The sequence below is a fragment of the Podarcis liolepis genome (genome assembly GCF_965112155.1).
Source record: "Podarcis liolepis genome assembly, chromosome: 2".
In the NCBI taxonomy this organism is placed as follows: domain Eukaryota; kingdom Metazoa; phylum Chordata; class Lepidosauria; order Squamata; family Lacertidae; genus Podarcis; species Podarcis liolepis.
This window is the reverse complement of record NC_139555.1, coordinates 493823-509513: the sequence shown is the minus strand read 5'-3', so window position 1 is coordinate 509513 and position 15691 is coordinate 493823. Positions and strand designations below refer to the sequence as shown.

General features: G+C 44.9%; 1 protein-coding gene across 3 annotated transcripts in view; it reads right to left on the bottom strand.

Moving 5' to 3' along the window:
* The window catches only part of GMIP (GEM interacting protein), a 109500-nt gene that overhangs the window by 47141 nt on the left and 46668 nt on the right, over nt 1-15691 (bottom strand). For 2 of the 3 annotated variants that reach the window (XM_083486273.1, XM_083486274.1), the window contains 3 exons: nt 6474-6567; nt 4140-4215; nt 202-265 (listed from right to left, as the gene is read on the bottom strand). In XM_083486273.1, coding sequence (XP_083342399.1) covers nt 202-265; nt 4140-4215; nt 6474-6567 — 234 coding nt within the window. Of the gene's footprint in view, nt 1-201; nt 266-4139; nt 4216-6473; nt 6568-10056; nt 11647-15691 lie in introns of those variants that run through there. The other variant, XM_083486275.1, reaches the window with a different exon arrangement.

The following is a 15691-nucleotide window of genomic DNA, read 5'->3' as shown; positions in this document are numbered from 1 at the left end:
CGCCACATTGTGTGATGGTGAACTCCATAAATTAATTGTGCTTTTTGTGGAGAAGGACTTTCTTTTGTCTGTCCTGGATGTCCTGCCATTCATGATGCCAAAAACTTACAAGAGTCCTCAAGCCTAGCAGCAGATGTAAAATGGCAGTGGCAATCCAAACTGAGTTTGGCCACCTTTGTTTAACCTCCCTTGTCCTGTTACCTGACATGTTCCCTGGTTCTCCTGCTTCCGAACTTCCTTCACATTTATAGAAAGCTTCATCTGTCTGTGAAACAAAGAGATGATAACATTTTTGAGAATGTTTTTAAATGGGCGAATAACCCCCAAATGCACAGCCCCCCATTTTAAAGCATCATTTGGTTTGTTTAACACAACTACAGTGCTTTAGGGCTCTTCCAGCTTCTGTTTGCTCCATTGCTTTCTCGAGAGGAAACCCATTCTTCACACTGAATCAGAACAAAGGTCAACCAGGTTTTCTCCAGGTGGACATTGGCTCCCATTTAGCACTTAAAGAGCAAGTTTTCCTGGGGAAAGCAGCAGGGCAAGTGGAAACCCGCTTGTGCTTTCTAGGAATGGGGCAAGTGGAAGTGTGGGCAAGCCCTTCATTTTGCCAAAGGGCACGAGGTACAGACTGTGCACCTCAGACCCACCCACCCACCCACATAATCTGCTTCTGATGCAGAAACTTGGGAAGGAGCAGATGGTCATAGCTGTCAACTTTTCCCTTTTCTTGTGAGGAATCCTATTCGGAACAAGGGAATTTCCCTTTTAAAAAAGGGAAACGTTGACAGCTATGCAGATGGTAGAAGGCAAGTGATAAAATCCAAAACCTCACAAGATAGCTGAAATATCCTGCAGTGTCGTCTCAGACACCTTTCACACCCTTTGAGCTAAAAAGTGATATTAAGCTAATTTCTCACTATTTGGGGATCCATAAGGATCTGTGCCTTGGATCCACAATTTTACACCATGTCAGCTCTAGACCAAAGCACAGGATCTGTGATGATTTTTGCAGTCTTGTCAATGAGACAGATATGATTTGTGATTTAATGGTAATTTGGGAAGGAGGAGAAAACTTCTTTAAAAAATTATGCCGTTTCCAGTGGATCTGTTTTGCTGGGTCTTTGCACATGTACACTGCCCCTTCTTTGCACATGTACACTGCCCCTTCATACTAGGACTCAATTTCTTGACTTTAAGAAAGCCGACTTCATAAAACTTAGGGAAGTGCTGGGTGAGATCCCATGGACAGTAATACTAAAAGGAAAGGGAGTTCATGATGGCTGGGAGTTTGTTAAGAGGGAGATAGTAAAAGCACAACGTCAGGCAATACCAATGAGACGGAAACATGAAAGGTGCCTAAAGAAGCCAGGGTGGCTATCTAAAGAACTTTTAACAGAGTTAAGATTAAAAAAGGATGTGTACAAAAAATGGAAAAGGGGGGAAACCACCAAAGAGGAATTCAAACAAATAGTCAGCACGTGTAGACACAAAGTCAGAAAAGCTAAAGCACAGAATGAACTCAGGCTTGCTAGAGAGGTTAAAAGCAACAAAAAAGGCTTTTATGGGTATGTTCGTAGCAAAAGGAAGAACAAAGAAACAGTGGGGTCACTCAGAGGAGAAGATGGTGAAATGCAAACAGGGGACACAGAAAGGGCTGAACTCCTCAATGCCTTCTTTGCCTCAGTCTTCTCCGATAAAGAAAACAATGCCCGACCTGAAGAATTTGGAGCAAATGATTCAGCAGAGGAAACACAGCCCAGAATAACTAAGGAGATAGTACAAGAATACTTGGCTAGTTTAGATGTATTCAAGTCTCCAGGGCCAGATGAACTGCATCCAAGAGTATTAAAAGAACTGGCAGATGTGATCTCAGAACCACTGGCAGTCATCTTTGAGAATTCCTGGAGAACAGGCGCGGTCCCGGCAGACTGGAGGAGGGCAAATGTTGTCCCTATTTTCAAAAAGGGGAAAAGAGAGGACCCAAATAATTACCGCCCAGTCAGTCTGACATCAATAGCAGGGAAGATTCTGGAGCAGATCATTAAGCAAACAGTCTGTGAGCACCTAGAAAGGAATGCTGTGCTCACCAATAGTCAGCATGGATTTCTGAAAAATTAGTCATGTCAGACTAACCTGATCTCGTTTTTTGACAGAATTACAAGCCTGGTAGATGAAGGGAACGCAGTGGATGTAGCCTACCTTGATTTCAGCAACGCATTTGACAAGGCGCCCCATGATATTCTTGTAAAGAAGCTGGTAAAATGCGGACTTGACTATGCTACCACTCAGTGGATTTGTAACTGGCTGACTGACCGAACCCAAAGGGTGCTCATCAATGGTTCCTCTTCATTCTGGAGAAGAGTGACTAGTGGGGTGCCACAGGGTTCTGTCTTGGGCCCGGTCTTATTCAACATCTTTATCAATGACTTGGATGATGGACTCAAGGGCATCCTGATCAAATTTGCAGATGACACCAAACTGGGAGGGGTGGCTAACACCCCAGAGGACAGGATCACACTTCAAAACGACCTTGACAGATTAGAGAACTGGGCCAAAACAAACAAGATGAATTTTAACAGGGAGAAATGTAAAGTATTGCACTTGGGCAAAAAAAATGAGAGGCACAAATACAAGATGGGGGACACCTGGCTTGAGAGCAGTACATGTGAAAAGGATCTAGGAGTCTTGGTTGACCACAAACTCGACATGCGCCAACAGTGTGACGCGGCAGCTAAAAAAGCCAATGCAATTCTGGGCTGCATCAATAGGAGTATAGCATCTAGATCAAGGGAAGTAATAGTGCCACTGTATTCTGCTCTGGTCAGACCTCACCTGGAGTACTGTGTCCAGTTCTGGGCACCACAGTTCAAGAAGGACACTGACAAACTGGAATGTGTCCAGAGGAGGGCAACCAAAATGGTCAAAGGCCTGGAAACGATGCCTTATGAGGAACGGCTAAGGGAGCTGGGCATGTTTAGCCTGGTGAAGAGGAGGTTAAGGGGTGATATGATAGCCATGTTCAAATATATAAAAGGATGTCATATAGAGGAGGGAGAAAGGTTGTTTTCTGCTGCTCCAGAGAAGCGGACACGGAGCAATGGATCCAAACTACAAGAAAGAAGATTCCACCTAAACATTAGGAAGAACTTCCTGACAGTAAGAGCTGTTTGACAGTGGAATTTGCTGCCAAGGAGTGTGGTGGAGTCTCCTTCTTTTGAGGTCTTTAAGCAGAGGCTTGACAACCATATGTCAGGAGTGCTCTGATGGTGTTTCCTCCTTGGCAGGGGGTTGGACTCGATGGCCCTTATGGTCTCTTCCAACTCTATGATTCTATGATTCTATGATTCTCTTCCTTCCACTCTCTCCAATTACCTTTTCTCTTTCTTGACCACTTTCTCCCCTAGCCCCTCCCCACAAGCTCCCAGAATCTTCCCTTTCTCCTGCTTTCAGCTTCAGTGCTGGCCTGAGCTTTGAAATGCACATGCAGCAGAAAAGAAGCAGATGAAGGCGAGAGCCTTCCAACTTTGTCCTCCAGCTGTACAGGACTTTTTGAGGGGAAGAAAGGCAGCCAGCCCCCTTCTCTCCTGTTAATGCAAGGGACAGTGAGTGGTGTGTGGAAGTTCTCAAGGGGGCCACCGCACCCACAGGCACCATGTTGGCTACCCATTTTGCTAGTTTTGTGGTATTAGACTTTATGGGGGAGTTTATCATGCAAAGGAAGGGATTTGGTTACAGTGGTGCCCCACAAGACGAATGCCTCGCAAGACGGAAAACCCGCTAGACGAAAGGGTTTTCCGTTTTGGAGGTGCTTCGCAAAACGAATTTCCTATGGGCTTGCTTTGCAAGATGACAATGCCTTGCGAGTTCCTGCTGGTTCCCCCCCCCTTTTCTAAGCCGCTAAGCCGCTTATCAGCTGATCCGATCAGCAGATAAGCCACTAAAAGCCGCTAATAGCGCTAATCCGTCAATGGGCTTGCTTCACAAGATGAAAAAACCGCTAGACGAAGAGAATCACAGAACGGATTCTTTTCGTCTTGCGAGGCACCGCTGTACTTTTGAACTGTTGGAACAAATTAGCTTTTCACAAATGCACTAATAGTTTTTCACTCCAGTGTCAGGCTTACATTTCAACGTACCTGTAGTTTTTCCGTCTGCAGGTTTGAGATTCCACTATCATTGTCATTAACATCATCAATGAACATATCAACTGCCCTGCAAATTAGAAAGAGCCAACAAGTAATATTACACACACGGCAGAAGTAAAGGTTCTCCACCAGAACCATACAACACAAAATGGGCCATACAACACAATATTATGCAGAATGGTGTAGCTGCCTTGAGTGGTAGAATTTAGGAGCCATTACTGAGTGGCATATCCTCCTTTATTTATTAGATTCTTATCTGGGAGAATGGTAGCATTTGGATTTTTCCACCCCCAAAACCAGAGTATTTGGGCTCATCCTGACAGAGCAAGATGTGCACTGGCAAATTCTTTTTTTTTTCTGGTAAAATGTACAACATATGTGCTGTCAATAGGGAGTCATAATCCATTGTGGCTCCCTGCTTATATGCACAAATGATGGCAATGACACACAGGTATTTGCCTTCCGGCAACATGAAGCAGTCCTCCATTGCTGCTTGTTCATCAGTTTGAAAGCCTTCCTTCTAAAATCTGCAATGGCAGCACACCAAGAAATGCAACTATTCCCTAAAGTTATGACCATATAAACAAAAGTAGCTTGTCAGACAAGCTGGTTTGATAGAGACAAAAGTTGCATGAAACTCCAGAAACCTTGATTTTCTCTCTCCCCCAAGGTCAAGCAAACCCAGCAGTAGCATCAACGGTGTGGGGCTGGTTGCATTTCCACAGAACAATTTTAGTTGATCCTGCTTCCATTGAAACTGCATTCCTTTGATTTGTTCCCAAAGTAAATTACTCCTGATGTCATTATTCTCTGCTGCAGAATTATCTATTGTCATCATCTTCATTAATCAATTAGTTTCTATAGAGTTACCTCAAGACAATGTACAATGGAAACATCAATAAACAGTTGCTGGGGGTGGTGGGGGTACCAGCAGTTGTGTTTAAAACAAAACTAAAACCATACCAAAGCAAAAACCCATTTAGCCAACTGGAAAAGCCTATAAAGCCTCAGTTTGTTTCTGGAAAGTGTGGATATTGGGCACCTGTCGACATTGGGCATCTCAACAGGAACGCTCTTCCACAGAGCAGGGGCAGCCACACAAAAAGCCCTGCCCAGAGTTACCGCAGAGAAAACTTTGGAAACCTTTGGCACTGAAAGGGTAAATTCTCCTGCATGCATCTGCTGGGTGAGATATAAGGTGGTCTCTCAAGCTCCCTGGTCCTGAGCTATAGAGGGGTTTATATCTTCATACCTGCACCTTGAACTTGGACTGGCAGCAGCTTGGCAGCCAGAACCCCCCCCCCCCAAGTGGCGTGTTATATGCTGCCGGTGGTTTGCTCCCGCATTCTGCAGCGGCTGCAGCCTGTGGACCAACCCCAAGAGCAGCCCCATGGAGTGCACCAGAGTAGTGCAACCACGAGGTTACCAGTACATGGTCAAGTTATCCCAGTCCAAGAATGGCCACAGCTGTCTTACCAATCAAGCTGGTAAAACGCACTCCTAGCCACGGAGGCACACGCACCTCAAACTTTAAAAAACCAAAAACCAAAAATAACATAAAGTACATGTCTGCTACCAACACCTTAGGGCCGATCAGTTTGCTGGAAGGATCCCCTTACCCCAGTCAGCCATCTGGATCTGCCCAACTCGTACTGTTGCAGGTGTGCCAGAATAGCTGTTCGGCATTTGTAAGGAACCCATATTTTGGTGTCACAGCTCCTAAACCCCAGAACTCCCTGCCCATTGACTTTAGGCAGGCTCCTTCCTGTATTTTTTCCAGTACCTGCTAAAAACTTCCATTTGGGCAAGCCTACCCAGACATGTAAAGTTGATGGGTATTTAACCCATAATGTTAGCTTAGAATGTATACTTTTAACTGTTGATTTTATTCATTTTGCTTTTTATAGCATGTTTCTAACACTGATTTTTATTGACAATTTAAATGTATGTTTTATATTATTTGAAAAGTGCTTAGCGGTTTTATTTCCATTTAAGCAGTATATAAATTTTGTTAAATAAATAAAAGAACCAGGCTAAATGCAAGAAGAATTCAGCTGGGTTATTTTTTCTGGCTTTGCACCCTCTGGTTCTGGCGAAAAGCATAACAACCTGGACAGGTCAGTAGAAATATTGTTCTGACAATTCTAAGCCATTTTCATGGTTGCAGTTGTGCTTTTTTCAGCAGCCACAGTTGATGGAGATGCTCATGCCTCATCTGCGTTGATCTTTCTCCCTTCAGTTCTGTACAACAGTATGGATAAATTTAGCGGGGGTGGTGAGCACTCTGTTAGGAGGATTGCTATGAAACCGATCTTGGATACATACGAATTTCCAATTGAAATTTCTATGGCATCCAGACTCCGGAAAATCTCACTGAAGCGTTTCTTGTTTTCAGTCCCTTTCACCTGGCTATTGAGATCTGGAAAGGAGGATAAAAGGGATAAAAGAGAAATCTCCGTGAGGCCTTGTGCAAACAATGAAAGATAGAATCTAGCCATGCATTCTGGCAAAATTATAGAGAAGTCTTGTCTTCCTTTCAAGCTAAAATCTATTGAAAACTAAATAATTAACAATATGGATGTGTTTGAAATCTTATTGGGCTTAGTGAATGCTCAAACTGAAATAAAGACAGGCACAAGATTTGCAGAGCTGTCTTGAAACTCTCTTTAATACAAACATGCCATTTGCTCCTTAGGAAAAAACAACAGTGATGCTAGTTTGCAGGAAGATCTGGCTTGTCACAGCACTCGGTACTTTTCCTCTGGAGGTACTCAAGGCTATGCAGTACGGGCACCTCCCCCCCAACAAAAGTTAAAAGTGTGGCATTTACTGTAACAACTTCATGGTGTCCGCCAATACCCTTTTTCCTTAAAAAGAAAGAAAGGGGGAAAGCACTGACAGTACTAATTGGCTAGCACACATGACATCACCGAGGCATTAGTCCTGCGAGCAGTTTTGCAACTCTTTTAAACATATTTGCATTTTTAAAAACAGAACATGGAGGATGAAAGTATAAATAAACAAACAAACATACAGCATTGTGAAAAGTAAAACTTAAAGAAAGGCTGTAAACATAGGGGAGAGTGGCAGAATTGATGGCCGACCCAGCATCTGACCTGATAAGATCCAGCAATTGTCATGTAAACTGAAAAGTTGCCAGGCTTGTACCACAGACCAATAACCAACTGTGGCTTCTCTTTAAACATTGTGTCTGTCATCCCCCCCCCCCCCCAATGACAAAAGCAATACTGGATGGGTCCCACTGTTAGTAATATCATATTCTGAATCCATGCAATTGATGGGGGTGGGGCTAGCTAGTTGAGAATATGATAAAGGGCAAGAGAAATCAGTGCTGTTGTGTTGGAAGGATATTTACAGGAGGACAAAGAAAAGTATCTTCACAGAAAAGCAAGGCACATTGTGTTCAAGGAGGTTTAAAGCTCAGTCAGAGCAAATGGCACTCTACAAATTGTTGTTTGCTCTGAGTCAGCTTTAAAGAGCTGCTTTTCTCAGGGAAAGCTCTGGAGCAAAAAATGGGGCACTTGGACATGGAGCTTTAAAGGGCAGACCTGTGCCTGGAAAGAGTGGGGCACAAGGTAAGTGTGGATAAGCCCTGACTGGCAGTGGCCTAACAGAATTTCAGGTCTTCCCCACACTTCCCCCCAGGGAAAACTACTCTTTAGTGCTCAATCGGAGCAAACAGCAATTGGGGTTTCTGTGGATTGCCATTTGTTCCGATTTAGAGCTAAAGAGTGGGTTTGCCTGGGAAAAGTGAGGGGAAAGGGGTAAAAGGCACAGACTTGTGCTTCCAAGGCACAGGAGAAGCGGAAGTGTGGACAAGCCCTTAAGACATTCCCTGCCCTTCCTGGAGATGTTTGGGATTGAACTTGGGCCAGTGTTCTCTCTGAGGACATCACAACAGTCATTGCAGTGGAGAGAGCTCCATGGGACGTGGGGAACCAATTGTCTCTTTGGACTAATTCCAGGAGTCCTGTTAAACAAGATCCACCCAAGAAAACTGACCTTATTTTTTATTTACCCATTTCACACCAGTTGCCAGAAAAACGGGGGCAAGGATGATATTTCCCCAGCCAGTGCTCCAATATTTTTATAACGGTCCTGGTGAGATTGATAGACAGCTGGGACTCAGCAAAAATCACTGAGCTCCACTTCTAGACTTGACAAAATTCAGGGGGCAGGAGCAACTTGCCTGTGGAGGGAAGCTGCACTGCCAGCTTTCAGGTAGCAGTGCCACTGCTGCTTTCCGAGAGGGAGAGGACAAGGTGGGAGGGAAGCCGACTTGGTGCAGGCAAATGGGCAGGCTCAACTTGGCACTCCCTCCCATGTGCCCACAATATGCCAATCTCTGTGACACCTTGCTGCTCTCCTTCCTGGTAAGTGGTCTGGCCACCACTGGAAGGAAGCAAGGATGTGCTCCATGCTGGTACCAGAGCTTCTGATGCCAAAGAGAGGCAGTCCTACCCATGGCCATTGGAATCAGGGGCTGCTTGGGAAGTGACATGACAGGCACCAGTAGCTGATTGGTTGATATCAGGGTAGCATGGAATAAAGTGCATTGCATTACTCTGCACTATTTTCAGCTGGATTACAGCTAGGATATTCACAATGGAAACCTACTTGAGCCAGAACATTAAATGTGTTCTCCACGCATGCCCCATGCCATCACCAACTCTGCTTCAAAGGGTTGAGAGAAATCCAGATTTGGGAGGCACACAGGGGTGAGAAGAGGGGCAGGACATTATGTAGCACAAGGAGAAATACTTGCACTGATGGACCATTGCTGCTCTGCAGAATTTCACCCCTTGGCTCTCCACTTGCAACGGGGGTTAAATTGTGCCAAAATTGCCTTTAAAAGCTCCAAAACCTCAAATTTTCTTGTAGCTTTTACTTTTAAAAAAAAGCCCAACAACTTCCGGTGTGTCATGGTTTTTACTTTTTTAAATAGAATCATAGAATCATAGAGTTGGAAGAGACCACAAGGGCCATCGAGTCCAACCCCCTGCCAAGCAGGAAACACCATCAGAGCACTCCTGACATATGGTTGTCAAGCCTCTGCTTAAAGACCTCCAAAGTAGGAGACTCCACCACACTCCTTGGCAGCAAATTCCACTGTCAAACAGCTCTTACTGTCAGGAAGTTCTTCCTAATGTTTAGGTGGAATCTTCTTTCTTGTAGTTTGGATCCATTGCTCCGTGTCCGCTTCTCTGGAGCAGCAGAAAACAACCTTTCTCCCTCCTCTATGTGACATCCTTTTATATATTTGAACATGGCTATCATATCACCCCTTAACCTCCTCTTCTCCAGGCTAAACATGCCCAGCTCCCTTAGCCGTTCCTCATAAGGCATCGTTTCCAGGCCTTTGATCATTTTGGTTGCCCTCCTCTGGACACGTTCCAGTTTGTCAGTGTCCTTCTTGAACTGTGGTGCCCAGAACTGGACACAGTACTCCAGGTGAGGTCTGACCAGAGCAGAATACAGTGGCACTATTACTTCCCTTGATCTAGATGCTATACTCCTATTGATGCAGCCCAGAATTGCATTGGCTTTTTTAGCTGCCACGTCACACTGTTGGCTCATGTCAAGTTTGTGGCCGCCTCCTTTCCTGCTCAAAGGTGCTATTTAAAATTGGACAGAAGAGGGCAAAAATAGTTCAGTAGGGTTGCAGCCATCATTGGTGCAACCCAACCACATTATGATATCAGTGCTGCCCAGCCAATCCCTATGAGAGGCTTTATCAGGGCCACCCCAAGACATTTTGGCACCTGGGCGAATGCCCTCCCCAACAAGGAAGAAGGGGTGAGGGAAGATCAGGAACCAGGGGGAAAGAAAGATCAACATCAGGATCTGCTGCCCCCGTGGATCATGCCGCCTGAGCCGGTTGCCTCACCTTGCCTCATGGGTGGGCCAGCCCTGGCTTTACCACAAAGTCACTGAAAGACACGTCTATCCAGTCATGGTGCAGCAGCAGACCAGGCACGCTGGGGGTCCCTCAGGGCCCTTATTGGCCCCACAGCCCTCACCCATGGCTGCAGCACCGCACTCCAGCAGCCTCCTCATGGCCTGTGGGGCACAGCGCATGTGCTGAGCAACACAGGGAAAAGGGGCTGCCAAACTCCTCAGGACACTGCTGGGTGTCTGTTCCCCCTTGCGCCCCCGTGGGCACAGTGCACCAGCCGCCTCAGCATAATGATGGGGTGTGCCAAGGGTGAAGCAGCAAGCAGAGAGGAGCATGCATTGGCGGCACAAACCTGTGCCCCCCCCCCTTCTAGGCTTCTCCCTAGAGTCTCACTAACGTCCAATTCTGTTTCCTGAAACAAACACATGGCCTGGCCTGACTGCTTGTGCAGAAGACTCAGGTGGGGGACCTGAAGTGGTGGAATCTAGACTTGAGCACTTCAGACTGCCAGGGGAAGAGACCATTTTAGAATGCTTCCCCGTGGAAACCACCAAGCAACAATTTAAAAAGAAAACACCCTATATGCTCATAATAAACCCGGATATCAGGATGCAGCATGTGTAAAGATGGCCTAACTCTGGGTCAAAACCCTTTGCCAAACCTTTAAAACAAGGCATGTGCTTCTTCATACCATAAACAGAGCAAAATCTCTCTGCTCTCCTTCCCCCTCCTCCAGAAACAGGATGTGGTTGCCTTAAACTCAGGGGGTTGCTTCACTAAGCAGCAAGCGATGGGAGGAAAGGCTTGTTTGTCAGGCACAAATGAAAACGAAAAGAGCCAGCAATGTTGCTCCAAATCATTTTAACTCAGCTGGGTCTTGCACCTTCTTGCTTGCCTCACTAGTGAACTACGTAGATTGCCCAGTTGAATTTTAATGGGAAGGCAGCCAATAGGGAGTTTAGTTTCGTCCTGACAGTATTGGCTGACACACCTTGGCCGACCACGGAAATTGCACGGGTTGGAGGAAGAGGCTTTGCTGGCCTGTCTTTGTGGACAGCATGCATGCTAAGTGCAGCAATCTGAGAATTCTCAGTGTCTCCAAACAGCACAAACCCCTGTGTGCTGTTGATACTGTTGTCAATGTGAAGGCACGCCTAGGAAGTTGGCTTTTGCCCTTTGGGGCATGATATGCAATGCTGCAGCCGGCTCTGTACATCTGCAGCAATAATTCTAGCTCTGCATAACAAAGTGGAGTGTGGGGTTCACCTTGCTAGTGCTGGGGGACGTGATGGTTAATGGGGAAGATTGGTTGCTAGGGATAGTCCGGGAAGTGACCCTTGGTTTTCATTTCTGGAGACATCTGCTTGAACTCTTGTAGCAGAACAGTGTAACCTCCTCCCAACATCCAAATATCTGTGTGTGCAAATTTTGGGCATTCAAAATGGCTTGACTAGATGGACTGGGAGGTGCAGACTGTTTGTTCTAATAGGTGTATCCTACATTCCTAGCTTAATGGGTTCTCCAAGTGGCTTGCAATCCATTTAAAAGAAAAACAATTCATACAGAACCCCCATCAGAAGAGAACCCTAGAAAATGGAGCAATGTAACAAGACCATGGTGTTGTGTATTGAGTCAAAGGATTTTATATCTGTATTATTATTGTCTGTATTTGCATTAGGGTAAAGTAACTGCCTTTTGGTTCCAGAGGGTACAGCTACTATTGGTTCATTTAAGCTGCTGTATTTGGATCCTCTGTCTTATTGGTTTCCTCCAAAAGGCAGGACTGTGATTGCCTGATATTGTTCCCTCCAAAATGTATCCTTTCTAGCTAGTCCCCTGTCCCTAGAAATGTAGCTTTCCCCTCCTCAAGTCTCAGTCTTGTTTGCTTTAATAAAGAAGTGTTACTAGAGAACTGTCTCCAGCATATTATGTCAAGAGAGCTGAAATCACAAACCCCAAGTCACAACACATAGAATATAGCAAACCAGCTGTCCGGGATACATAAAATAGGCACAATTCCACTAAAAACAGTTATGCTAAAATTAGTCTTTAACCCTCTCACAGTGCAGTGACAGCAATAAAATGCCAGCTCTCCAGGTGATTCTCTCTGGGTAGAGTCTCCAGAGGGAGGATGCCACTACGGAGAAGGCCCTGGACCTAGTAATTGCCTGCCACATTTCAGACAGTGGCTGAAATGAAGGGCACAGTCATGGGTGCAGCCAGGATTTCTGCAGATCCAAGCTATCGGAGACGTGATTGGTCAGTTAGTTAAGTATTTTTATTTACTTACTTGATTGGAGGGGCAGCTGCCCCCTGTGCGTCTGACTATGCTCATGGGCACAGCTAAAGTAGAGTAGGGATTTGTGATGGATATGCCTGGTGGTGATGACTTCAGCACTGTCCAGTGAGAGTCCATGTCTTATAGCACCTCCCATCCAAAAGTAGCTATAGGCTGGTTCACACTTACCTTGGCTTCATGCTTTCTAGGCACAGGTCTGGGCTTTCCAGGTCCAGGTCTGAAGGGGGGGGGGGGTTATCCCAGCGCTTTCCCTGGGAAAACCTGCATTTTATTGCTAAATCAGAGCAAACAGTAATGTGCAGAAAACCATTTGTTCTGATTCAATGGTAAAATGCAGGTTTTCCTGGGGAAAACACTGATCCCAGAAAACCCCAAATCCAATAACAATACTGCCCAGACCTGTGCTTAGAACCATGCCACAAAAAGATGTGTGGATGAGCCCTAAGCTTGCCTGCCAGAGAGTCACTATAGCCAGCACTGTCAACGAGCCATTTAAGTGCTGTGAAACCGACCACATCAGTGCATACAAGGACCACACTGTCTGCTAGAAGAGTGAAACCAATGTGTGCCCTTCTTACAGGGTCCACACTCCACAAGACTTCTACAGCTTCTCCCCCCACGCCCTCATATTTAATTTTGATATTCCTCGCTTCCTGGAAGTCAAAGCAAGTCTACTAAGGAGAGATCCCAAAGACACCCATGGTTGGATTTGCTTTATATCAATAATTGACATGTGCCATTTGACTGATATAACCATCTCTCTGAGCAGTAGACACTGAATCATATAAAAGTTGTAGGAAGACCAAACTTTGCACTGTCAGGCTATGCAGGGCTATATGTACTCTATGCTTTAAGTGGGCATGTACCAAGTTTATTTTAAAAAATCTGTGTCAAGTTGAAATCAACAGCTCTTGTAAAAATTGATTGTATTTGCTTAATTTATTTTGCTTTGTCCACAGAAATCTTTGCAGGGCACTGAAACTCTGTTCACTCAGCACTGGAAATCTTTCCCAAAACACACACTGCCAATTTCACCTGGCAGTGCTCACATCTTCAAGGCTATTTTTGCAACCATGAGGACTAGACACCTGGTTTTTTAAAATGGAAGCTGAACAGACAGTATGCAGAATATTGTACTTAATACCAATTTTTACATCTGTACAATATGTGTTCAGAAGCCTAGAATATGCACAGTCATGAATGTATTTTATAACACTGATATCTATCTTAATATTAAGGAACTCTATAACTCAAGAACTCTTCCTAAAATTTAGCCTAAATGTCTTATTATATAAACATAATAAGCGTGCCTTGCCCATATCTAGGGATGGGCAAATCTGTCAATTCTAGTTCATTTCTCATTTTTTCAGTGTTAGTTCAGTTCTTCACATTCCACATTTGCAATTTTTTTTTATAAAAAACACAGGTCCCTCATGAAGATTAATTACATTTTAGTGCTATTTCCTAATATACACATTTTTTGCAACATAGTTTCTCCTTATATATTGCATTACATGCTATTTTCACTAATATATGCATTTATATCCTGTATAGTTAAAGCTATGGTTTTCCCAGTAGTGATGTATGGAAGTGAGAGCTGGACCATAAAGAAGGCTGATCACCGAAGAATTGATGCTTTTGAATTATGGTGCTGGAGGAGACTCTTGAGAGTCCCATGGACGGCAAGAAGATCAAACCTATCCATTCTGAAGGAAATCAGCCCTGAGTGCTCACTGGAAGGACAGATCATGAAGCTGAGGCTCCAATACTTTGGCCACCTCATGAGAAGAGAAGACTCCCTGGAAAAGACCCTGATGCTGGGAAAGATTGAGGGCACAAGGAGAAGGGGACGGCAGAGGACGAGATGGCGGGACAGTGTTCTCAAAGCGACCAGCATGAGTTTGACCAAACTGCGGGAGGCAGTGGAAGACAGGAGGGCCTGGCGTGCTCTGGTCCAGGGGGTCACGAAGAGTCAGACATGACTAAACGACTAAACAACAAACAATGCATTTATATGCACACTTTACTTCAGAATATACATTTTTGTACACCTTACGTGTCTGCAGAACAGCACTGCAAAAAGTAAAAATACACAATACCATAGCAACAACTTATCTCATGTGAAATCAGTTCGCTGAATGCCTGGTGGAATAAAAACATCCTATGAGCACCTATATATCATAGTGGAGTAGGCCTGGCATATTTTCCTGGGGAGTTTCACTTTTTTACAATCTGTAATTACTACAGCAGTGTTACTAGCAAGAGTCAAGAAGTTGCCCTTGGGCATGCCTGGTGACTACTACGCAGGCTCATTTAATTGCTTATAATTCTAGTCACTCATACTAACAACTCATCTCAAGATCTCCAGGGGATGAAGTTTAGCTCTCAGAGGGAGAAAATAGTGGTGGTTCCAGACAACCTGTGTGTTGAACATTCACCCTGATTTGTTTGTAGAGAACTTAGATAACAATGGCTGTTGACTGAGCATTAATTCCAGATTATTTGCAGGGAAGTTAAACGATGTTGTGTCAAAGCAAGTGTCATCCTACACTTTCCCGTGCATTTTCCTTATTATAAAAGTCTGATCTTTTGCAGAAGCAACTTTGTTGGTCGAGACCTCTAAACCAACATTAATTGCACAACTTGAATTTGTGACAGAATTTCACCTGAAAACAGTTACTGTCTGGAAGTGCCTATAGCATGAAGACAGAAACCAGCGGATAGGCTATTTTCTGTTTGGCTTGAGTTTTTTTGCTATTAGAGCCACTTGTGGCTATGAGGCTTTGCCCAGAAACTACTGGACACAGGCTCTGTTCCCAATGCTCCCAGGCAAAATCTCTGTCTATGGCCAGGTTCTGTCCCTACGCTACCAAGGCCCACCCCTTATTTCTAAGGCTCTGCCCCATTAATCTTAGGGTGGGATTTAATTAATGAGGTGCATCCACGGAATTGGCTCTTGCTTGTACAGTCGCCTTCCCGCTCCTCCCCTTGAAGCCTGAAATTGGCTCTGAAGGGGTTGGGAGAACCCCAAAAAGTGCACTGGAGGAGGAGAGGGGGGAATTGTTCCATCTGTCAAGCCCAGATGCTTGTCCTAATGGAATAATGGCCTTAGTGCAACGCTGAATTCCTTCCTCAATATCTTGTTTTTATGAAACCTGGTAACTTTGTAAATCAGTGTGTAGAACTGCAGAACTGGCTGGACGGGATCCTGAAACATACCCCTCTCATTCTTAAATGGTGCCTCTAACTTCTGCCCAGAAATTAATGCAGAAACGCATGGATTCCCACATTCCTTTGCATGTACGTGTCTTGTCCGGTGTGTGAATT